At 31.9% G+C, this 25,308-nt stretch overlaps 2 protein-coding genes across 2 annotated transcripts in view; one reads left to right on the top strand and one right to left on the bottom strand.

Annotated features, from left to right (window-relative positions):
* Window positions 1-8,790: 8,790 nt before the first annotated feature.
* Window positions 8,791-9,057, top strand: HELRODRAFT_126271 (hypothetical protein; the record flags this gene model as incomplete). The annotated part of the gene is made up of 1 exon (XM_009015042.1): window positions 8,791-9,057. A coding segment is annotated over one exon (267 nt), but the record flags the coding sequence as incomplete, so codon positions are not given.
* Window positions 9,058-11,541: 2,484 nt separating this feature from the next.
* HELRODRAFT_74899 (hypothetical protein) overlaps window positions 11,542-25,308 on the bottom strand; it is a gene marked incomplete at both ends in the record, with an annotated part of 31,488 nt that continues 17,721 nt past the window's right edge. The window contains 8 exons of the mRNA XM_009015043.1: window positions 11,542-11,763; window positions 12,827-12,932; window positions 13,188-13,297; window positions 16,051-16,152; window positions 16,425-16,557; window positions 17,550-17,671; window positions 23,259-23,384; window positions 23,457-23,561. Coding sequence (XP_009013291.1) covers window positions 11,542-11,763; window positions 12,827-12,932; window positions 13,188-13,297; window positions 16,051-16,152; window positions 16,425-16,557; window positions 17,550-17,671; window positions 23,259-23,384; window positions 23,457-23,561 — 1,026 coding nt within the window. The remainder of the gene's footprint in view (window positions 11,764-12,826; window positions 12,933-13,187; window positions 13,298-16,050; window positions 16,153-16,424; window positions 16,558-17,549; window positions 17,672-23,258; window positions 23,385-23,456; window positions 23,562-25,308) is intronic.

The following is a 25,308-nucleotide window of genomic DNA, read 5'->3' on the forward strand; positions in this document are numbered from 1 at the left end:
TAATTTGTGTTTCCTTTTTTTTGGTTATTGTTATAAACGTGATATGTAAATTCATGAGAATGTATACCAAATGTATGACTGCTCTTAATTACTATAATAACAATAGCTGACAATCATACATTTGAGTACCTTTTTTTGAATATATAATCATCTGAAGCTGAACCAAATTTTATAAACTTTCATGTTGTCTCTTGAATTTGCATTGTATTTATAAAAAAATGGAAAGATGTCTGCTTTCAATTTTAATAAGATGAAATTGTGACGATTTTGATGATAATGATTGCGCGATTGAAATATGCCGCCTGTATATTTTGTGAAATTGTGACGATTGTGATGACAATGATTGCGCGATTGAAATATGCCGCCTGTATATTTTGTGAAATTGTGACGATAATGATTGCGTCTTTGAGGCGTGCCGCCTGTATATATCTATATATTTTAATAGACATTCTATGCATGTATATCTTGTTATTTGATATGCTATATATGCGACGATGCTATGTGCTGTTTTGTATATAGGGAGTATAGCAATATATGGGACGCATGATACGCGCTGTTCTGAGTATAGGAAAAGAGTATAGATGTGAGTATAGATTTACATATAAAAACATATAAAAGGCCGCGAGTTGAGATATAGTGAGGCTGGTCGTTCGTTATTTTTATTTTAGGTTTTGATTTGTACTATTTTGTTTGTTATTTTGTTTCTTTTATGAATAAAAGAAGTGAACACTTGAAATTTGGCTCGGCTTAATTATTCTACCTAAAATAATGGATGTTGAAGAAGACTTGCTGATAGTTGACGAGGTCGGCGTCTCTTGTCAACAAGCAGGGCGTGAACAAACTTCCGCCCGGTCCGTGTTTTCAGACTCTGAGAGGGTCTATGGAAAGTGGCAGATCCCGGCCAGGAAAGACTCTGCCGAAGCGAAGGCTCGGGTGGATATTCGTATGCGGACGCGGTTCGAGACCGCGTTGTGCGGAATTCGGATGTCGCCCGGCGAAAATCTACAATAATTTCTAGTTATTGATAAAAACCAGAACAAATTAATGACTAATCTGAATGCCATGAATATAAAATGGACTGTTTTTAGCAAACTGTGTTAATTCTACATTTAATCAGTGATAAAATAAGTAATATTTAAATAAATTTTTTAAATGTATTTTCAATAATTTACTTTTAGCGATTAAAATAAGGATAGTTTTATATTTAAGTGCAAATCATTTACGAAAGTGAATGACAACTAATTTGACAACAAAGAGACAAATGTTTAAAAATATTTTATTAAAAATTGTAAATGAAATGAAATGATATCTTTTTTCCAAGAAACTTCCTATTGATATAACATTATCTAGAGTTTATCACAAAAAAGTTATATTTTATATGAAAAAATGAATTGGATAAAAAAATGAATTATTAAAACTGACAAATAATGTAAAGAAAGGGTTAAAACTGTTAAGTTTATATTCTGAAATGAAAAAAGTTGATATAATGATGACTTGAATCTAGTTAATATATTGCTGCGGTAAAATTATGATGTAGATTAATGATCAGATATTTACAAATGCAGATGAGAATGCAACAATAAACTCTTGCAGAAAAAATACTGAATATTATGAAGAAATTTAAAAAAATGCATGTTTAAATTGAAATCAAAAATTTGATAACATTAAATGATTGGATATAAAGGCAAACATGTTAGGTAAAGAAGGTCATGAAAATAATTTTGTTAGTTGATGAATTGAATATATAAAAAGGTATAATGAACATTTTTCAATAATGGGGTTTAATTTATATTTACAATATTAAAAATTTTTTGTCGTCAGCATAATTTCAAAAACTAATTATGAAAGGAATAAAAATTGAAGGCTAATTGTTTAATGTTTTGAATGAAAAAACAAATTCCAAAACAATGAAGAATTGAAATAATTGTTGATGCATTATTGTTTCAATTAAATGAATCAAATGAGAAAACTCAATTAGAAATGAAATATGATTGAAATATGTTGAAAATAATGATTTCATAAATAAAAAAATAAATGAAATATAAAATAATAAAGATGTTAGAGTGACGGGTTTTTTGAAAACATAATGACCAAATACAAAATACAGATTTTACCAACAGATAGCAAAAGAATGTTTAATATATATATATGAAACAAATATAATTACTAAGTAAATCAAACAATTCAAAATTTACAAATGGATGATAAATCTTTTCATTGATAAATGATTTTATTGTCCCTTGAAATGTATTAACTTATAAAATTTAGAACGGATTTTTATTTGATTTGTGGTTTTTGCGAAATGAAATGAACGTACGTTTATATATGTTTTTGCAATAAGTCTAAGTAAACAAAAATAATGATTATTTAATCCATTAAATGTATCTGTGTTTTATAATCTTTGAGATTTAATAAATCTTCATTGGCCAACCTTTTAAAAACATTTGAAACTACCGATTCAGTATTCATTTTATGTTGTTCGGTTTCCATTTTTAATTGCCTCTCTGTTACATGACAAATCTGTTTATTAAATGTTAGGAATAGTTTATTGGTAGCTGTCTTTTATTGGCAATGTTGTTAATGATTGTTAATGCATTGTTCCTATTGTTATTCAATTGTAATATATGTTTTCTTGTATACTGTTTTATGATGATGATATAGAAAAAGTATAAAGCAAAAATTTTTTTAAATCAATTATTTTAATAACCTTGACGACACCACGGGAAGGAAAAACCAAACCACCGTCGTCCTTTAATATAAGTAGCTGTTGGTAAAACATGGCGACTCTACCTTTTGTTTCAACAAGTGCTAGCCAGCATTGATTACAATCTATCATCTGGGTTACTTTTCGAACCACCCATCCAGCAATATATGCCACTGCATTATCGATAATGGTTGACATTGTGTTTTGATTTAGAAACTCCAGTTCTAAAATAGCTTCCTCAAAAATATGTTGAAATTGTTCTTTGGGTATTTTAAATTCAGAATCTTCTTTAATTGTTCCTGTACATTGCCTGAAAAATTAGATAATGATAAACATAAAATATCTTCTAAAAGATATATATTTTTAATTTTTGAATAACCTGTTTACCGAGGGACAATCCCACATCTGAAATAAACTCGTTTAAAGATGGTTTCCAACTGTTGTACATTGAGATTGTCATTGCATTTTCCTAAGTCAAATTATAATATACGAAGTTGAAGTGTTTTAAAAATTACTTTATATATTTTCAAACCTGCACTTCTGATAAAGTTGAAGAACAACTCAAGATGATCCTGACTGAATTTGTACGTTAGAATAAATTTTTGGGTTGGAAGCAATTATACAATTTCAACAAAAAATGTATAGTGAAAAAATAGTTTTTAATTTATAAAATTTTCTTACAGCAATTTACAACCAATCTATAGTTCAGTTCATCATTGATTTCTTCAAGTTTTTTAATTTTTTCTTTAAATGCCTAAACATTTAATTTATATCTCTTTATTCTTCTATTGCAGCTCTATAACACTTCCCTTGTTTTAGTCAATGTTGTACTTAATTGATTAGCTTTCCTTTTCAAACTTCTCAGCGTCAAAGCCAGTCTGTTACATTTCAAGATTTCAAGTATATATTCCAAAAATTTCATAAAGTAATTTTTTAAATGACAATTCAGCTTTTTGAAATAGAAGCATCAATGAATGCAAGCCATATGAAAATTTCTTTAGATAACTATTTGTGTTTGAGAGTTGCAGAAAGTTTAATAAATTTTATTTGTTACGTATATTATGTTATAACCTGTCAAACATACAAACCAATCGAACAGTAGATGTTGATGGTTTTTCAACTGGCCGCGATGATGTTGAAGGTAACTGAAATGTTAAATTATTAAAGTTTTATTAACACTGGACGTTTTTGAATATATGTTATCATTTGCAAGGCATCTAATTAATATCTTTAAGGTGGTCAGGTCGGAGGTCAGAACGCAAGATAAATGTTTAATTATGTTTCTATCTTATACATAAAACATAAACATGCTTCTTATGTTTTAATATAAATATAACAAAACTTAACGCAAAGCAAATTTTAAAAAATATATAATAAAAACTGATATTTGTAATACTTGGTGGCTTAAAATGTAACACAATCTTGATAATATATAGATACAAAAATACGAACCAAATTTACACTTGACATCACATCAGTTATTAACGTTGCAGAAATATTATCGGAAACTAAATTTACATCTAAAGAAGGCTAAAAATATAAAATGTTTAAATTATAATAGTAGCAGGTTTACAAACTTCAAAAAATAAAATAAGTTTATTTTTGGTATATAATAAATCATAACTTAAATAAAGAACACTTCAGAAAAATTATCATGACAACAATATCTTAATTTCAAAATTATAATTTTAAAAACATTTAAATTATACGACTGAAACTTGAAATGATTGGTTTTTATATACGTAACACTAACCTTGTCAAATATCGTTGGAAAAACATCTTTTTGAAGAAAAATTTTAAAACCAACTTTATGAAAACTTTCTGGTGTAAAATGTTTGCTACAAATTAAAATCTTTTTTTTTTCATGCTTATTGTCAATGTATTTTTTAATGATATTTTCCCATTGCATTCTCTTAATATCATTCTTTGGCAGTCTGAATTTAAATTTAACTTAATTAATATCAGCACAAATAATTTATACAACTTACCATTTAATGCATTTATTATGTTACAATTATTATTTATTATTATTATATTATATTATTATATATAATTGTTTGCTGATTACTATAATTATATTGTATAGTGTTATACTTTATAACTACAGTATAGTGTATAGTATAGTCTAAATTAAATTAACTGTGTAAAGTAACATTTTCATTTAAATAAGTTGAGTGGCATTTTGTAATGGAACACACAGGCATTTTGATTTGGTTGAGAATCGGTGTCTGTCAAATCAAACACAAAGCAAATATTTTCTAATTAAAAATGTATTATTGTTTTTAATATTATTTTGATAAGTTAAGAATTAAGATTCTCTAATAGTTTAATCTCAATGTCATGTCATGTGTACTTAACTACTTATGTATGTAGGAATGTAAAATGTATAAAACGAAATGTATAAATGCAGAAAATTATACTAATCCCTTTTCTTTTTTAAATGTACTAGATATAGTATATAATATATAAAATGCAATACGAAATCGAATTTAAAAAAAAAACGAGACAAAAGCTTCGCAAGCGATAATTTTAGATTAGACGATTAATCAAAGACGCTGACGAAGACAACGACGATCCATAGAATAAAAAACAATTTTTGTTATAAATTAATTTTTATGCCATATCCATTAAATCCATGATTGGCGCCGACAGACGATATATGATAAAAGATCGTGAATCATGCTTCAATTAATATTTTTACATTTTTAAAAATTAATGTGTATATTGAGCAATAACAGTGTAATTTTAACGTTAATAAAAGTATATTTCTAACGTTTTATGCACTAAATATATTAGGGACGATAATTACACATACTGGGTTAACATAAACTACTGCAATATCATTTATAAAATTTAACAATTAAAAACGAATATTTAGCGAAAAACTTGCGATATTAATAAAGTTTAATGCAAATAACATCGGTTCCAAAAATTGTTTGGAACCACGCAGCGGGATCCCCTTGTAATGGCGTCACACTTTTCTTGTCAATCTCAGATCAACTTGGTTATATAACAAAAAAGTTACTAAATATGCTTAAATATGCAAATGTATGAAATAAATTAATTAAAAAATAATCAAAAGGAACAAAATTTTTTAAAAAACTATTAATGTAAAATATTGTAAATGTAAAAGTAAAGAATAATTGTTCATGCAAACAAAAGATTGACGCCAAACCCTAAAGCGCACTAAAAATGTGCAAGGGTGCGTTTGAGGGCCTGTATATGTATTCTAAGTATTTGTATTTTTTATTCTAGTCTTAAGAATTAGCCAGCTCCACCGTACTGTACATAGCCAACTCCGTTTACAATGTTTACAAAATATGTTTTGAAAGTTCATTAAATGCTGGGGCGTTTGCTATTATGATTTGTTTATATAATTCACAAAATTATCTTGTTTTAAAATATAAAAATATTTGAATGAATGAATGTTCAAACGATCACCTAGAAAACAAAACACACTCATAAGCATAAGTTTATGTTTGATCGGCCCGATGGCTCAAATTTCAAATTAAACAGACAAACCACCAGAACATAAAACCACTCTCCGCTCTGCACAGTTAATGCCAAAAATGTAGACCTATGTTCAAACGTGGGACGGATTATTTCGCACGCGGTATATTTAAATTGTACCTTTTTCAAATGATCGCTTGTGAAATGATGACACTAAATTTCATTAGCAATTCGTAAAACCCCATCGATCAACCGCAAAAATGAACTGAAAACGTATTAATGTGCGAAACTAATCGCCTCTTTGCGATATTCAATTTTAAAAAATACTTTACAATCAAGTAAAATAACTAAATTTACAATTTAAATGAACAATTCAACTACGTTGAAAGGATGACGCAAAACTTTGTAACGTAAGGGGTAAATAAAATAAGAACAAAACTGGTTCGAAAATCGATACGTATTTCATCAAAAATACAAAGATCAAAACATCCAGTTTCAACTAACAAAAATATGAACATTTAAGGAGAAATTGGTGGCATGCTCTCAGGACATGGATGATCAGTAATTACATTATTAATCCGTATCATTATTTATATTAATCATTACTAAATAAATTCACGTACAAAATCAGTTTGATATATGCTGCACATTCATGCGACACAATCTCACATACAAAACCATAAGAAAATCTTTTCAAAAGCCAACTTTCCAGACTTATATAGCTTCTAATAATAGAAAATAAAATACTCGAAGTTGATTGGTTTATATCACAGCGCAGCGCACAACTGCGTTCACATGTGTAGAGATGATGAGGAAATTGTTTTATTAATCGGTTGATGTTCTGTGTAGTGGTGAATTTTATTAAAAGTTTTGTTCAAGAAGCTATCTGAAGGAAAAAATTAAAATAACGGTCTAATCGTGGGATTGTATTTGATTTACCTTCATTTTACTTAAGAGTCAATGTTTATATATTTGTAAAAAAAAACAAAAAAGTTTGGGAGCTAAGGATAATTTAAAATGCTTAAAGAAATTCCAATATTAGAAAGGTTGGATGGAATTCAGAACTATACAGAATATACGGAAGAAGAATTTTTTGATATTATCAACGAAATTGATATTCAAAACGTATGTTCAGAAAAAGTTACTATCATTGAATTTGTAAACCTGTTGACTTTACACCTCACACACGCGCGCACACACACACTCACACACACATATATATATATCAAATATATCAATATATAATATTACAATTAATAATCAATAATTTACAGTTTCTTCAGGATTTTGATGGTATAATTTGTCAAGACTCACAGGTCACCCAGCACGACGATAATTACACAACCCTGCCAATAAATAACAATGACAACATTGCAAATGCGGTACGTTTAAAATCGCAAAGTTTATCACAAAACGATTTGTCAAGTAGTCCAAATAGCGCAAGTTGCATAAACTTTGAAGATGAAATAACCAACAATCAACTTTATTATCCTGCTTACATAAATGACAACATCCTTCTTTATCAAACCGAATGGAAGGAAGATTTGAATTCATTAACTAATTCATCTGTCAACTCCAATTTTAAAAATTTTTTTTCCAACCAGCACGTAAACAGTGCAAATAGTCAAGATTATGAGGTAAGAAGAATTACGGATCAATCTTACAATTTATGTCACAATGTTTGTATTAATGTTAACCAATATTACCAAAATTCCCACATTATTAGTAATCCGTGTGACGGTAACATACACCCTTCTTTGATAAATTTACCAAAAACATCAGAAATTAAAAATTCGGTTGCGTCTTTAGATCATCCAATATCAAATCGTTGTTCTCTGTTAAACTATACCAAAAAGGATTTTAAAAACAAAAGATCGCCCGATTATATGATGTTATCAGAGCGAGAAGATGTTTTTTGTAATTCATTGGAAAATTCCGATAAATGGTTGGCTTACAAACAAGGTTTGCATTGTAGTTTTTGGAATCAGTATGATGAACAAAATAGTTTATCAAGCGTGAAACGCCAATCACTACTGGAAAAAAATGAGATTTTGCCACCATCGTACGATAAATTATTTAGCAATAAAAACACGAATTTTTCTAACAAATTTAAAGAGACAACTCAACAAGCATCAACTCCAAACAATAAATGTTATGCAAATTATTATCCTTACATGAAAGAAATATCAACGTTTCATCCAACAAATGGCTCGTTACAAAGTTCTGATTCGCCGCCGTCATCTCCAAGTCAATTAATATATCAAGGAAACATTGAAGTAACCCCGAATACATTCAAAAATTTATCAAACATGACAACACCTCCGTGTTCCCCTCCCACATATAACTCAGAACTGTTACCGAACGACCACAGTTTGCAATCATATCAAAAACTTGCGAAACAAATCAAAAATCAATCTACAGTGACCACTTCGACTTGCTTCACATCTTTTTCAAATTTGAACGTATGTGATTTACCGGAGTATTTTGTGAGACAACCTAATGGCATGAATGTTTTTCAAAATAAAAAAACTAGTTCCTTTCAAATTGTAAAACAAGAACACACAATATCCGAAAACTTCACTGGTGGCCTGGAATTTTCTCGACTAAATCAAACACCTAAAAAAAAAGCCAGAGGAAAAAGGCGACAAGTTTCACATGCGTGTCCAAGCCCTGGTTGCCCAAAGACTTATAGCAAAAGCTCCCATTTGAAGGCCCATTTGCGTACTCACACAGGAGAGAAACCATACCAGTGCACATGGAATGGATGCGGTTGGAAGTTCGCCAGATCAGATGAACTTACCCGGCATTATCGCAAACACACAGGCGACAAACCATTCCAGTGTTTACATTGCAATCGTGCCTTCTCTAGAAGCGATCATTTATCTCTCCACGTTAAAAGACATCTTTGATTCATTATAAAACATGTATAAGAAGAACATCCGATATTATTTAGTTAGGACCCTGATTTATTTTACTGTATTGGTATGAAACTTTATTTCTAGGGTCTGTTTGCACGGGCAACAGAAATTTAAAAAAAAAATAACTCATTTAAAAATTGTTGAAATGTCTTGATCAAGCAAGTGTGAATTAAATCTTTTCGTCCATATAATTTCAAGGCATGGTGACCTCAATATTTATTGTTATTTTGCTTCTTTGGTACTCAGCCGTTTGTTCGAATAAACGAGTGTCTAGACCCAGAAGATATAAAATAAGATAGTCACGTCACCATCTCTCGATTACTTATTATTTGTGCTACGTAACCTTCAAATTGAGCATTTGTACCAGTGATGAAACTTGCACATGTGGTACATGCGTAAAAATGTGTTGCATTGTTTAAATGTTTCAACTCGATTGATATTTATACATATTTTGTTATTTTTTCTTCTGACAAAAATAATACAAACTGGTTTTAAATATTTTTATTGACGTAAATTACAAAATCAAGAAAATACAGCCATAAAACTGTTTATTTTCAAAAAATTCTTGCAAATGTCAGTCTGTCCATTGGTTCATCTGCGTTTAATTCAAATAACAATTAGAAAAATTGAAAAACAGTAGTTTATTGAAAAACTATGTAATAAATATTATGAAAACACAGCAGTTTATGACTAGAGAAGGTTTTGACTGAAATTTCGTGAATGGTTATAAAAACTTGTTCCATCTAATAACATTAGTGAAGACATGACAGTACGCTTCAGACCCAGTTGACATTGATGTTCATTCATGACTGCAAACTTGGATGAACGCCGTCAAAAGCCTTAAACCAGTATACATGTTTCCCAATTCTTTCATGAATCGTTTAATGGCGATGACCTACTGAACCACTGTCCCGTCTTACGTCCACAATACAACTATATTTATCGCACTACCTTTTATGTAGTCAAACGCAGAAGGTACAATAGAATATAATAAATTTTTGAACACCCTTTCAAAAACAATTCTTCTTCGTTTTAGAAACGTATGTAAATTTAAAAATTTAATTTTTTTTCTATAAATTTTAAATATGAAAATATTAAAATTGACAATAAAATGAAAACGGAATGGAATAAAATTCTAGAAAACCGTTTTAAATAAAATCTGTATGTTGTAAATAAAAAAAAGGAAATTTCTGAATTTAAAAAAACTAAAATTTCACTTGAAATATTAGCAAATACGGAATACTAAGAATATAAAATTATTAAAATGTAAAGTTAAAATATAAAACCAAACCAAAAAATTTTAAAGTAAAAAAGTTTAAAAATCGCAGTTTTCCATTTTAAATCGGAAACTAAAGACGTGCGATTTTTCACCTTGCAACGAAACGAACCTGTAGACCGGGATTGACCTATATCTCGTATGCAAGCCGAGTCACGTCACAGAAACCAAAATTGCGCAACATAACTGCGTACCAGTGTCGAGTGTGTACTGGGCTTAATGAAAAATCTTCATTAGCCAAATGAAGTAAGTGCGATAAGACGTTATATTACAAAAGAGTAGACATGAACTTTGGTGAATAGCCATACAAAAATTATTTTCTTCAACGTATGATGTTCTTAAGCCCCCTAAACACGTCAGTTCTTGGCACAGAAACTGATTGTGTGTAGGCCATCCAGTCGAACTGTACAGTCCTCAAAACTGGCTCGTGCAAATTCGGAGTCATCCTGAAATGAGCAAAACGCTTGACGTGTGTAGCGAGCTCAGTTAAGCTGCGCATTTTTGAATTAATTTTATCACCACGTTCCTGTTCCTATGTAGGCTAAGTAACAATTTAAAATAAAATCTACGTAACAAACAAAGATACATTAAAGAATTCTATTCCATATCTATGGTAACTATTAAATTAAAAAAAACTACAAATTAAAAAAACGGCGTTAACAGGAGTAATAGGAGCACGAATCTCCGACTTTATCAAAGTATTTAAATATAAGATTTAATAATATTTTAAACTATTTTAATATGCCAACACCGAAAAACTGAGTAAAAAAAATTAACGTCTGTAGACAAGCCAGTTCGCTCGCAAATAGATTTGTACAGTTAAAACTGACGAGTGTAGGGGGCTTCAGTGTCACCTGGCATCAATTCAATCGGTTCTAAACCCAGCATCCTCAAGTGCTCAAGTCTCAAAATTTAATTGCATTTCTTACAACATAAAAAATGAACTTTATTGTTTGACACTATTTGCTTTTCATTGACGTAATTAAATTTAATATGTAAAATGGCGTATAAAGGACTGTAGAGACCAGCTTATTTACAAGAATTAATAAACCCAATATCGATTGTTTCTAAAAAAAAAGTAGAAATTTAACATATGATCTAACATATTTCTCTATTTCTCTTTTTGGGCAAAATGTTTTCGGATGCTTCATCCAATTTTGCAGTCATGAAGTTTTCAGGAGACGCTCAAAACATCATCTGATCAACGCTTCATAAAGAAAACATACGCGCCAATAGACGCGCTCTATGAATCTACAACAGCAAAATGTAATTATAAAAATAACCTCTGGTTCTTTAACAGAAAACTTCTTTTCAATATTCATCACAAGCATTTGCGTCTTGAAAGCTAAGTTCTTTGTTTTTTCTATCACCTGCTGGTAAGCGGAAGTGGCTTGTGGCCCCATCACAACCAAACCCTAATGTCATTGGCAATTTATTTATTCATTAAAAGATGAAAAGTTAATTTTGCACTAAAAAAAATTTCAAACATTATATCTGATATAATTTTGACTTTCACGTTTTAATGAAAAACATTTCTGGCATAAAATTAATAATAATAATGTGTCTTATAATACAGCGCCATATGCGTACAGTTTTGAAAACTTTAGATTGATTTTGACAGAGGGAAATTTGAAAAAATTCTGTTGACATGGGCTGATTTATGAACTGGTTGCAAAATCTAAAAATCTCAAGCATGAATGTTGTTTATCTAACCATTCGACTGTTAATTGTTGCAGTAATTTTCAAAATTATGCTTTATTCAACGACTTTAATTTTAATTTTAAAAAGTTAATTACAATCAATTCTTTATAATTGAAATTTACTTCTGTAACATTTTAATAGGAAAAATAAAAAAAGAAATATGTCTTTTGCTAATCTTGTTCTTTAATAATGATAATGCCATTTATATATATATAGCACCCTACACAACGTCGGAGATGCCCTGGTAACCATTTGGCTTTAAACGTTTTTTGAAAAGTTCAGTTGATGTTTGTTGACGGAGAGGTTTGAAATATCTATGTAGACAAGGGCTGATTTATTGACTGGTTGATGAGGTAGATATAATAAAGACAAATGAAGATGGAGATGATGTACAGTTCAGCGAAGACGAATTAGTGATGACAGCAATTTTTTTAGAAGATGTGCCGACGGATAGGCAACCAGCGCAGTTGAACAAGAGATAATGAACTGAACTAGAAGATGAACGGGTCAATTCTAGAACAGGTTTAGTTAATCTGAAGAGAGAAAATTAAGTACGCAGAATGCAGATAATATACAACAGAAAATTTCGATTGATAATCTTTAATATTTATTACCGCAAAATTAATTTACCTGGAAAAGACAGAGGTAAGATAGATAAAGTACGAAAAACTGGACATAATTAAAATTTTAGAAATTAGAAAAAAATTTAAATTAGAAAAAAGTATAAATCTAACAAACTGGAGTTTTTATAAATATGACTAATCAATCAAGACTAACAAGTTTTGAATCTATTTTTGCATCAAGACGAGCATTGCGAATAAGATTGACGATCCATCTTTCAGCCTCTTCTTCCTCATCCATGTTCAGCTTTTCTGCCAACAAACTGTTAACACAAAAGACATCAAAATGAGACACCATCATCGCATATGAGACTAAAAAAGTCATCGGTACTTAACCATATTTGCAAATAACCTATTTACCAATCATCAATTATATTATTAGTCAAAAAATTAATTAGTGATAAAAATTGCTTATTTCGAAAATTCCGCACATTATTCATTATTTGAAACATTTGAAAGGAACTTGAAAAAAATTTAAAAGTTCATTTGACAAGTTATTGTTGACATTTAATTGAAACCTTATACTGATCCGATTGTGAATTTTGCAAAATGTTTCAAATATAAGAAGGCGTGCATTTTCTATGAAGTCATCCAAACATCCAACAAGAAAAAAATCATTAGATATGACCTGAATTTTTTAGTGAAACATAAATTAAAGTTGAAAAAATAATATTAATAAACTATGAAAATTGATTTCTCCCAATAATAACCAAATTTCAGTGTCAGTCAGAAGTTATACGAGTAAGCAACTCAACAAAAATAAAAAGTAATGCTTATGCATTGATTACCGTTGCCTAATTAAATAAAAGAACAAAATAAATTCAAAATTACCAGGATTCACAAATACATTTAGAATCCATTCATCCATCCCATCTATCTTACAAACAAAATAGGTTAGTAGTAGTAGTAGTAATAGTAGTAGTAGTAGTAGTAGTAGTAGTAGTAGTAGTAGTAGTAGTAATGTTGTTCTGGAGGTTATCCAGAGAGCATGCTGTCAGGCTTTAAATTTGTTCATTGATTGTGCCTTAACAAGTTTATTTGGTAATGTGTTCCAAGTATTTGCCACTCTATTGAATAAGTAATTCTCTCTGCCTCTATTTCCAATTCTTTAATTTCAAACTGTGACCTCGCGTCATGGTTTTGACTATGCTAAAACGAGTATTCAAATCAAATTTGACAATATTATGCATGATTTTAAACAACTGAATCAAATTTCCTCTTTTTCTTCTTTCTCCCAAAGTTGTTAAACCAAACTTTTTAAGGCGATCCTTATAAGCTAGGTTTCTTATAGATGGAATCAACTTGGTCGCTCTGCGCTGGACTCTATCGATCACCTCACTACCACCCTTTAGATCTGGGGACCAAACTGATACTGCTAACTCCAATAGTGGACGAATAAAAGTTGGGTAGAAGATTACGAAGCAACTTATAACCAAATTTCCCAAAAGATTTTTTTAATTGACCAATCATTTGATTTGCTCTGTTTGATGCTGTGATAACATAATTTTTCCATTTCAAGTTATTTGAAAAAATCACTCCAAGATCTCTCTCGGATTCAGATTCAGCAAAAAGTATTCCATTTATATACAGTGGACATTTTTTATTATCTGAACCGTAGTGCATTAAAGTACATTTTTCAATATTGAACCGTAGAAACCAGTCTTGTGTCCATTTAAATGCCTCATTCAAATCAGATTGCCAGTAAGAAAGCAGCTTTCAAACAATGGCAGATGACGAAACCTGATGAAGATCGAAAGACATACCTATCAAAGAACAAAGAATCGACATATCAGGTTGCGATAGCTTGTGCAAATCAATTTAAGGTATGGCTGACTGGAAATAAAGACGAACAAATTCGGTCACTCCACCGAATAGCAAATCAGACCAAAAGACTGAAAAGGTGGAGTCTACTAGACAGCTTGTTCCCGATTATCTGGTTCGGCTGGTTATGGCAACATACTCTAACACAAAAACTCTGGTCAGCACAAGAGCCGGTAACACAAATGAATTTGACATTAACATCGGTGTCCATCAGGAATCAATACTCAGCCCCCTGCTCTTTATCACGGTGATGGAAGAAATAACCAAATCGATACGCTCAGATAACATATGGAATGTGATATATGCAGATGATATCGTCCTGACGGCGACCTCGGAACAAGACGCAGCCAGAAAGTTTGAGGTCTGGAATACCTAGCTCGCCGAACACGGGCTAAAGGTAAACCTTGACAAAACAAAAACTATGATGCTCATTTACCATGTTAGGTTTGTGGGGCTGGAGTTGGAAGCAACTCGATCAAATGCTTAAGATGTCAGCAGTGATGTAACGGACGATGCTAGAAAATTACTGGCTCACTGAGAAAAGTGACTGATTTTGTATGCCACGCCTGCATCAAACCGCGACAATGGAGCCCAGATGATGATACGATTACCGGGATCGAGACTGTTACTTCATTTCAGTATTTGGAAGATGTGCTGGATTGTACTGGAACAGCTGATGCCGCCGTTCGTGGACGCATACGTGCGACATGGGGCAGATGACACCTCCTTGCCTCGGTACTAATGTGACGTAGCATTTCTCTATCGCTGCGCTCAGAGCTATACAACACAGCTATACGTTCTGTTCTGATGTATGGTGCAGAGGCGTGGCCGATGACAACAAAACTCGAACAGCAGCTTCACATAACTGACATGAAGATGATTTGTTGGATGCGGCATGCTTACCTAAGGGACCATATCCATACAACCAAGATCCTGAACCGATCGGGACTGTGCACGTTGAAGGATGCATGCCTACGATGGTTTGACCATGTGAAGCGAAGCGAAAACGATACAATAATTTCCGTTACTGAGCACCAGGTGCCTGGTACCCGCCCAAGAGGTCGCTCAACAAAGTCCTGGACGCAGACCATACAGGAGAACTTGAACGCACTTGGTCTCAAGGAGACAGAAGCTGATGAATGGAATAAAAAAGTTCGACCCATAAAGGATAGAGACTATAAACGAGGATTGTCCATTATCCATCCATCCATATGTCTATTGATCTACCTTTGTCCGCCCATCCGTTTATCCATCCATCCATCTAGCTAAAGCTATATCTAGCAAATTTGTAAATAGGGCTTTGTATTGAAAACTATAAAAAAACTCAAAATTAATTACAAATAATATGCAAAATTACTCAATAAAAATTAAAATGCAGCAAAACATAATAGAATTTAAACGTGATAATAAAATTTAGTAAAATATGGGATTAAACTAATGAATTACAATTCTGTATATGAAAACAAATCAATCACAAAATTTGATTCCCAAGTTCTTTGAAAATCAAATTTGTTTGAATTAATGTGTAAAAAAACCCGAATAACAGTTTTAAAAACTAACAGTTTTGCATTCTACAAGTTTTTTTTGGGCTCCATCAAAATCAAAATTAACATACAAACAACTGATGAATTCAGTAATAGGATCTTTGTAACTGTATGACTCCTAAAATAAACACAAACGTTATATTTCATAATAAAAAATATTTACAATTGACCTTCTATAAAATATTTTTAACAAGTTTTATGATTATTATTGCCTGGATAAAATTCAAGGATGTCTTAATTTGAAACACATTAAAAGGACGTTTACAGACCCACATGTAACTTGTAAAAATATGTAAAAAATATATAAGTAAAAATGTTTCATCAAATAGATAGAAAATAAAAAAAATTACTATAGAAAAAATTCCATCTAAAAAAAGTGTATGAACCAACCTGCTGAATGACTTTAACAAGATCTTTCAAAAGTTGTTGGTGTTGCATTTGTCTCCTCTTTCTGTTGGTGATCACTGCAGAGGTTACATATCGCAGTATGTGTGGACACATTGTCTGTATCGCATTCAGATAACTACAAAATAAATTATTTTAATTTGTGCAATTATTTAATTTCTATATTTATCATTTCTTATCTTTGTTTTTTAGCTATTTTGAGAAAGGACAGTAACCCGTGCTTTGTTTATATAAAAATAATGATTAGACGGAACATAATTAATTATTTAGTTAGCTTGACTGATAAGTTTATTAAAAAACGCTTAGGAAGAATGGGTCGCAATAAGGTGCTAATGGAGCAGGATGTTTTTAAAGAAAGTGAAAATGTAGTGTATTTGGTTGATCAATTAAGTGGTGCATCGATTGATTGATCCTAAACAGATTAGCGAAACCGATAGTTCAATAAAATAGAAGAACTTGCATAAAATTGTAAAAATACATATATTTTACATTCACCAGTCGTACAAATACATTTTAAGACATCCCAAACAATTATGATAATTAAAAATATAATTCTCAAGTCTAAACAGAATTAAATTGAATTTAATTTGAATGCAGGACTAAAAAATTAAAATATAATGTATTAGGGTAATTAGAATTGGTGGATGTGCCATGTCTTGTGCCGTTATTATGCAATGACCTATTGCAAATACTCTCTGAAACTCAAAGATTATCATACGCCGTGCGTGTGCGTGCTTAAAAAGTATATCTGTACGTTGTGTGGTGTGGACAGCAGAACTTTTGTGGCAGAATAGTCTAAGTATAGTATATGTAAGCAGTTCTGCGTATGTTAGAGTTGCATAATAAACAAAAAAGAAAAAACCTTGGGATATCAATTATTAAAACTGAGAAAAGAATGAAAATAAATTCTAAAATTTAAAAAAAAAATAGTGGAGATTCTTATTAAAAACTTGAGGTGTTTCACAATAATGAAAGAATTCAATGCAAGTTTTTGATAAATTCAAAAAATGAAATAGATTCAAACCAAAATACAAACTTATTCTAAATTTGTGGTGACACTAAAAATACAGAATATTGATTTAAAAAATTTAAATACAAAAAAATACAAACTGCGGACTGTAAAGGAACATGTCAATAATGAGGTCACGACCTTTCGAATGATTGAAAAACACAAAAAGACTCCAGTGTATTAACCAAGTTCTTTGTTGAAGCAGAACTAAGGGTGATGACATCTGTTTCGTTAAATGAATCAAAATAAACTAATCTACGACTATTGTTGAATAATTAATAATAATTAACTATCAATAATTAATTAATAATTAAAATAATAATGTTAATTAGCAAGCGCCTTAGACACAGCGTCAGAGACACTAAAGAATATATTAACTATAACCAAACTTTCTATAAATCGTAAAACTCTACCAAGTGAATTTTTTAGTTGTCCATTGGAATCTTAAAAATATAAATCAGTTTCTAAAGAACGTTAATTATTTCTCAACATTGAACAAAAGTTATAAAAGTTAACAAAAATGTACTATTAGCAAACATACTGTTATAACCGCGGGAATGATCGAATTTTAACAACACACGTTTAGACGACATTTTCCCCCGAGATCGGGGGTTGCCGTTTGGCTACCTATGATGAAACCTAAATACCCCTCGACGCCATTCAAATCTGTCACTCGCCTCAGTATCACGTAATCCCGCTTTCACTCTGTCTTTCTCCACCTGCTCTCTCCATCCCAATCGCGGACGACCCTTTCCTATCACTCCTTCAACCTCGAACTCCAACGCTCGCCTAATCCCGACCCTTTCATCCCTTCTCAACACATGTCCATACCACCGCAATCTCCTTATCAATGTCACAATGTCCTGATTCAGTCCCATCATCGACATCAGCTCTGTACTACTCCTCATATCCTTCACTTTAACCCCAGACATTATCCTCACCATAGCTCTTTCAGCCCTCTGCAGTACATTTTCCTCCTCTCTCCTCAACACCCAAGTTTCACCACCATATACCATCGCTGCTCTCACAAATGCTTTATATACCCTCCCTTTCATCTTCACTGACCATTTCTTTCCACACAATACCCCATCAAGTTCCCTAAATTTCATCCATTTCACACGAACTCTAGCCGTAACAGCGCTCAAACATCCTTCATCCGCGTTCAGCTTAGCCCCTAAATAAACAAAGCTTTCCACTCTTTCAATACCACCACTCAACCCCGTCCTTGCGTCCGTCCTATTAATCACACCATGAACACATTTCTTACATTTGAACGTGCCTTCCACCTTTTTCAGTGCCCCCCTCACACCACTACATCTCTTATGCACCCACTTCTGACATCCTATACGCAATACCGACATCCACTTCTGACATCCTATACGCAATACCGAGTTAGCCTTCACTCTCCTGTCTCCTGTCACATCCTGTCTTTTTTACTTATCACTCGCTCCCCACTTTCCCCACTCACTATTACCTTCGTCTTACCAATATTAACTTTTAACCCTTTCTTTTCGATAACACTTTTCCATCTGTCAAATTTTAACTGCAATACTTCCATGCTATCATCCATCAAGACTAAATCATCTGCATACAAAATCTCAAATAACAAACCCTCCATTATGTTTCCACACACAACATCCATCACAATTGCAAACAAAAATGGTGATAACACTGATCCTTGATGCACTCCTACCTTAACACTAAAAGCGTCCGACATCACCTTCCGACACTCACCTTTGTCTTCGCCCCTTCATACAGCTGCATCACAGCTTTAACAAGTCTCTCATTCACTCCTTTCTTCCTCAGCGCCCATTCAATGACCTTCCTCGGTACTCAATCAAAAGCCTTTTCTAGATCCACAAAACACATGTACAATCTTCGTTTCTTCTTTCTATAATTCTCCTGCAACATTCTCACTATGAACAACGCATCCACCGTTCCCCAACCAGGCATAAACCCACACTGCATTTCATTAACTGTCACCATATTTCTCAACCTCCTCTCAAGCACCCTCTCCACTACCTTCATTCCATGCTCTAGCAATTTCACACCCCTATATGACCCACAATCTCTCACATCTCCTTTGCCCTTTTACAACGGCACCAACACACTGTGTCGCCAATCCTCAGGTATACCTTCATCATCAAACATACTGTTAGCAATTCTCATCATAACTTCAATTCCTATCACCCCACTCGCCTTTATATGTTCCGCAGCCACTTCCGAAACCCCTGTCGCCTTACCTATTTTCATTTCTCAAACTGCTTTCTCTACTTCCTCCATCGTCACCTTCTCTATGGGTCCGCTGTGACCGCGGATTCCACATCTCCACCCCACTCATTCTCTTCGTTCATCAACATTTCCACATGGGCTTTCCATACCTGAGCTTTTTCCTCCTCATCTATGCACAACTTGCCAGATCCATCCCAAACATATCCATTCACTATAACATCTTTTCTATCCCTCATTGACTGCTTTGCTACTTTGAACATTTTCCTCGAACTCACATCAAATTCCATTTCCTTCATTAACCTATCTGATGCTTTCGTCATTGCAGTTGCCACTGTCCGTTTTGCAGCCTTCTTAGCCTTCCTATACTCAAACTCCGCTTCCCCCCTCATGTCCCTTCTCCACACCCTAAACCTCTCCTTCTTGAAACAAGTATTTTTAACAACGGAACTTAGAGTTCCTTTGTTAAAAATACTACAAATACCTGATAAACTTCATATAACAACATCACAAACTCTATTACCCTTATAATGGTCACCGAAAAAGCTTTCACGTAAATTTCATTAATGTTCATTTTATTATTAATTTGAATAATATTGATAAAATAATTGTTCGAAAAATTGAACAACTTGGTTACAAACTCAACAATGCGGCAAATGCGGTGATATTTCTTATAACTTTATATATATATATATATATATATATATATATATATATATATATAATGCAAGTAGAGACCAAATTCTTGACAATATGTAATTCATTCCACCGATTAAATAATTTTTATTTGGTGTGAATCCATTAGATAATTTTTAATTGCACCATTCTGTGTATGCATTGTTAATCAATGATTATTCATCTATCCATGTTTCAATCATCCATCCATCAAACCACTATTACAAGATCAGTTCGCATTTCGACCAACAGGCTTATCTACATCCGCCATCATCTCTCTTACTTCCACAATAACATCTTTCCTTAAAAATAATAATTATGTTCATCTTATTGCCCTCGATTTCTCTAAAGCTTTTGACACTCTCAATCACTTCTCACTTTCAAATAAGTTAGCCTTTCTTCCACTACCTGACAACATTTACAATATCATAATTAATTTCCTATCTAATAGGAGTCATTCTACTCTTTTTAGCTCTACTCTTTCATCTACTTTACCTATTAACTCTAGCGTAATTCAAGGTTCTGTCCTTGGTCCATCCACCTTTATCATTAACGCTTCTACTCTCAAAACTTTCCATAGCTCAAATCAAATCATCAAATACGCTGACGACACCTACCTTATCATCTCATCATCTAACTCAAACACCATCCAATCAGAACTCGACTCATTAACCACATGGTCAAAACGATGCAACCTTTCACTTAATCTCAATAAATCATTTGAACTCATCATTCACAACAGCCGTAAAAAAAATTACCTCCTGAACACCCATCAATCACTCGCACAAATCAACTAAAAATATTAGGCATCACATTCACCTCCACACTCAATATAGCACCTCATATCAATTACATCATCACAAAAGGCTTTCAAACATTTCACGCACTCAAAACACTCCGTTCACATGGTCTCAGAGGCGTCAAATTATTCGACATCACCGAATCACTCATCATCTCACGCATCAAATATACAGCTCCCTCCTGGTCTGGTTTCGCCACGCAACAACAACTTCAGCAGCTACAATCCCTTATCAAAAAACTAATTCGCTTCAACTACCTACCTGCATCATATCCTACCGTCACTCAGATATTAATCACACTCGATTCAAGGCTGTTCAAGAAAATAGAAAATAACAACAACTACGTCATCCATCCTCTGCTATCACCAATCAAAACTACAACACACAACCTTCGTCAGCGCAAACATAAATATCAAGTCGTCGCCCAATCTACATACCAGGAAAAGACCTTCATCACAAGACATCTTAATCATATTAGCACTTAAGAAAACTTCATCATTACTGAACTAGTTTTTACTTATTGATCACCTCACTTTAATCGATCACCTCACTAACTCACTAAGTCATCATTTAGTCTATTAATAAGTCATCAAATATATTAATACTCATTAAACTTTTTCACACACAGACCTAGCCTTTATTTATCGATCAACTCACTAAGTCATCATCTAGTCTATCAATTTGCCGTTACTTCATTTTATATTCCATCGTCAATTACTTTTCTTTTATTTCTCTTATTATTATTATTTATTTTATTCTAGCATATTTTATTTTTCATGTTTTATCATTTTTCTTCCTCACTTTTTGTATTTATTTTCTCACTTATTTGTTTAATTTTGTTTTACTGCCTTGCATGTTCTTACAGTTTCTGCGTCTGTCAGATCCTGATTTTTAAAGAATAATAAAAAAAACACGTAAAAGTGTTATATTCAGATTGCAAAACTATAATTAAATGAGCGTTAAGTATTTACTTTGAACAAACAAGGAATCAACAAAGTATACACAGTAGGGACACAGTATATATATATATGTTGGTAATAGACCATAATTTTTACAATATTCTGTAAATTCTACCGAATGTTTGGCGTTAATATGTTTGTAGTTTAACTTATTTTTATTTAACTTATTTTTTTAAATAAACTTATTTTTCGAATTCATGCTGCAAATAAGGCCATATTTCGATTCCGAATGAATCATCATCAGAGCTCCTTGATGTATATATAGGGAAATATTGACTTTGTCAAGATGAACTTTGACGATGTAAAAATTAACTTTGGTGTTGTAAAATTGAACTTTGATGCGAATTAGGTTTCTTTATTTATCTTCTTTGGTCTCCTTTTTTTCATCGATAGCATCATATTCTTCTTTGTCACTATTTACGATGCTAGTTTTTATTACTTCTTTGTTTTCGTTGTTGGTTAAGCGCCGGGCTGGAAGTGAGGTTGTCATTTTTTGTTGTATATTTATTTTTGGTTTATTGATGTCAATTAGGACTGCTTCTGCAATTTTAAGATGCGTGCACTACAATTTTTACAACGTCAAAGTTCATCTTGACAAAGTCAATATTTCCCTATATATACAGCAAACGTTTTTTGTAAGTGTTTTTTGTAATGTCTATATGTTCTTTAATAATTTTTTGTGTCCATATTACTTGGTTTTTCGTTTTATTTTGTTATATAAAAATATATTGTCAAAAATTCAAAAATTTTCAAGTTCTTTAGCGATTTTTTGGCTATTAGATTTTTTTAAATCGATAATTGAGCAAATGTCAAAAACACAAAGTAGTTTTTAAAACTATGCTACAAGCTGCTACTAAATCTTGTGATTTTAAATTGTACAACTATAAAACTGCTTGAAGGCCTGTTGACATTTGTTTGTCGGTTTGTCATAATTGCACTTATTTTTTTATGATTAGGGTAATTTACCAGAAAACTAATAAAAATAAGTGTGGTACTTGCAAGACATGAAATGATATGAGATAAAATAATCGTTTGATGTTTGTTTGATATGATCAAATTTTTTTAAATTTTAAGTAGTAGTGTGAATCATGAGATAAAATTATTATAGTTTTATCCATTGTTATTTTTGAAATTATTATTTACTAACATTACTATCAAGAACTTCTTTCAGTTTTGAAACATCATCAATAGCATTCTCCCAATCTTGCATGAGGATATCAGAGGCCAACTTGCCCCACATTGTGTTCATGAAGTTTCGATCGCTGGGCGGCAACTTTTCATGAATATTTTTTTAAAAGTTATTTTATAATAATACATGGAAACATAAAAAAGTAAGTAGACTTACCAGTACTCTAACAAAATATAAATACTGTGAAGACCTTGTGTAATTTCCACATTCAAAATGGAACTTGGCGCACTTGTACAATGTATCTAACATCTCCATTTTGAACTTTATTTTTAAAAAAATAAAATTTTTACAATTTAAATTTTGTTTTTTCGTTTGTTTGTATATATGTACGTGTGTACGTATTTATGGGCGTGTGTATGGTCCTTTTAGCAGCTATTGCTTCTTAGAATAAAGAATAACGAGGTGGGGGCTCTCACGAAACGAGTAATGCTTGATTGGTGCGTGTTTGTTGAAGATGTCATTTAAAGTTGTGTTTAGAGCTTACGCAAACTCATCGACCTTCAAATCTTGTGAGAGCAAATCATCAAATGCTATGTTTAAATCATTTTCGAATGACGCGTAATTTAAACCAAGAAATCTGCGAGGGCAGTTATGGATGATTGTCGATGATGGTTTGAAGAGCGTTGAATTGAAGAACACAATGTTGTGATCTGAAAAAAACGCAATCATTGACGGTTAGGTTATCTACAAATGTTGTTGTTGTTGGTATGAGTGATTACGAGGTCCAACAAATTGCCATGTACGTGTGAAGGAGCTGACGTGTAAAAATAAACGTGTAATTTTTCTTTTTATGATTTGTTGGAGGACGACTTTGTCTATTTTATGTGCCGTTGATATATGATTTCTGTAATATATAGTATTATGTCGTTGTTAATTGTTATTGTTGTTTTTTAAATATATTACTATTAGTGATGCACCGAAGTTCGGCCCCGGCTCCGGCAAAAATCCGGCTTTTTTTTCAAATCCGGTCGAATCCGGCCCCGGCCGGATTTGGTGGCCGGATTTAAGCGTCTATCAACATTTAAAAATGTTATAAATAGAAAAATTTTTTATTGAATTCAATTAATTTTATGTCACTAAGTTAAAGGCTAAGCATATATGACACATAATAACAACATCACTAATTGTGAGGTGAGCTGGACAATTTTCTTTATGCTATAACATGGATTATGCATAAATTATGAGCTGATTTTTGTGTAAAGGAACTTGTGCACGTGTATATACTATATAATTGTATATAATGGATCATATAGCTACATAATATATATATAGACATATATCAATCAATCTTCGTTTTGCGTCCAGACCCAAAAAAAAATAACAATATATATATATATATATATATATATATAGATACATAAGCGCATAATTTAAGAACATGGTATGTTAAAGGTTAAGCTAGGCATACATGACACATAATTACAACATAAATAATTGTGAGGTGAGCTGGACAATTTTCTTTGTGCTATAACATGGGTTTTGCATAAATTATAAGCTGTGCACGTGCATACATGACACATAATAACAACATAAATAATTGTGAGGTGAGCTGGACAATTTTCTTCATGCTATAACACGGGTTATGCACAAATTATAAGCTGATCTTTGTGTACAGAATTTGGCATATCACACAACTTATTCATATATTTGAATTAATTAACTATTTGCTTGGTGTTATTTTTTGATGTTCAACATGTAGATAACCGTAAATGTATTTTTTTAACGTATGTAAAATGGTAACTAAAATCCGGTCCCGACCGGTTTTTGAATTTTAAATCCGGCCCCGGCCGAACTTGGAAAACTTAAATCCGGTGCATCCCTAATTACTATCTTCTTGTAGTCTTTGTCGAATGGATGATGTTTTGTAGCCATTGCTTACTAGCAGATTAGTAATTCATTTCAGTTCCGTATTATACCAGCCTGTTAGTCCCTAATGTAGGCGTTAGTTATTTCTTTATTTTGATGAATGGGGGCTAACCTATCCAAATGATCTTCATCTTTGCTCGCT

The sequence above is a fragment of the Helobdella robusta genome (genome assembly GCF_000326865.2).
Source record: "Helobdella robusta unplaced genomic scaffold HELROscaffold_15, whole genome shotgun sequence".
Taxonomy (NCBI): Eukaryota; Metazoa; Annelida; class Clitellata; order Rhynchobdellida; family Glossiphoniidae; genus Helobdella; species Helobdella robusta.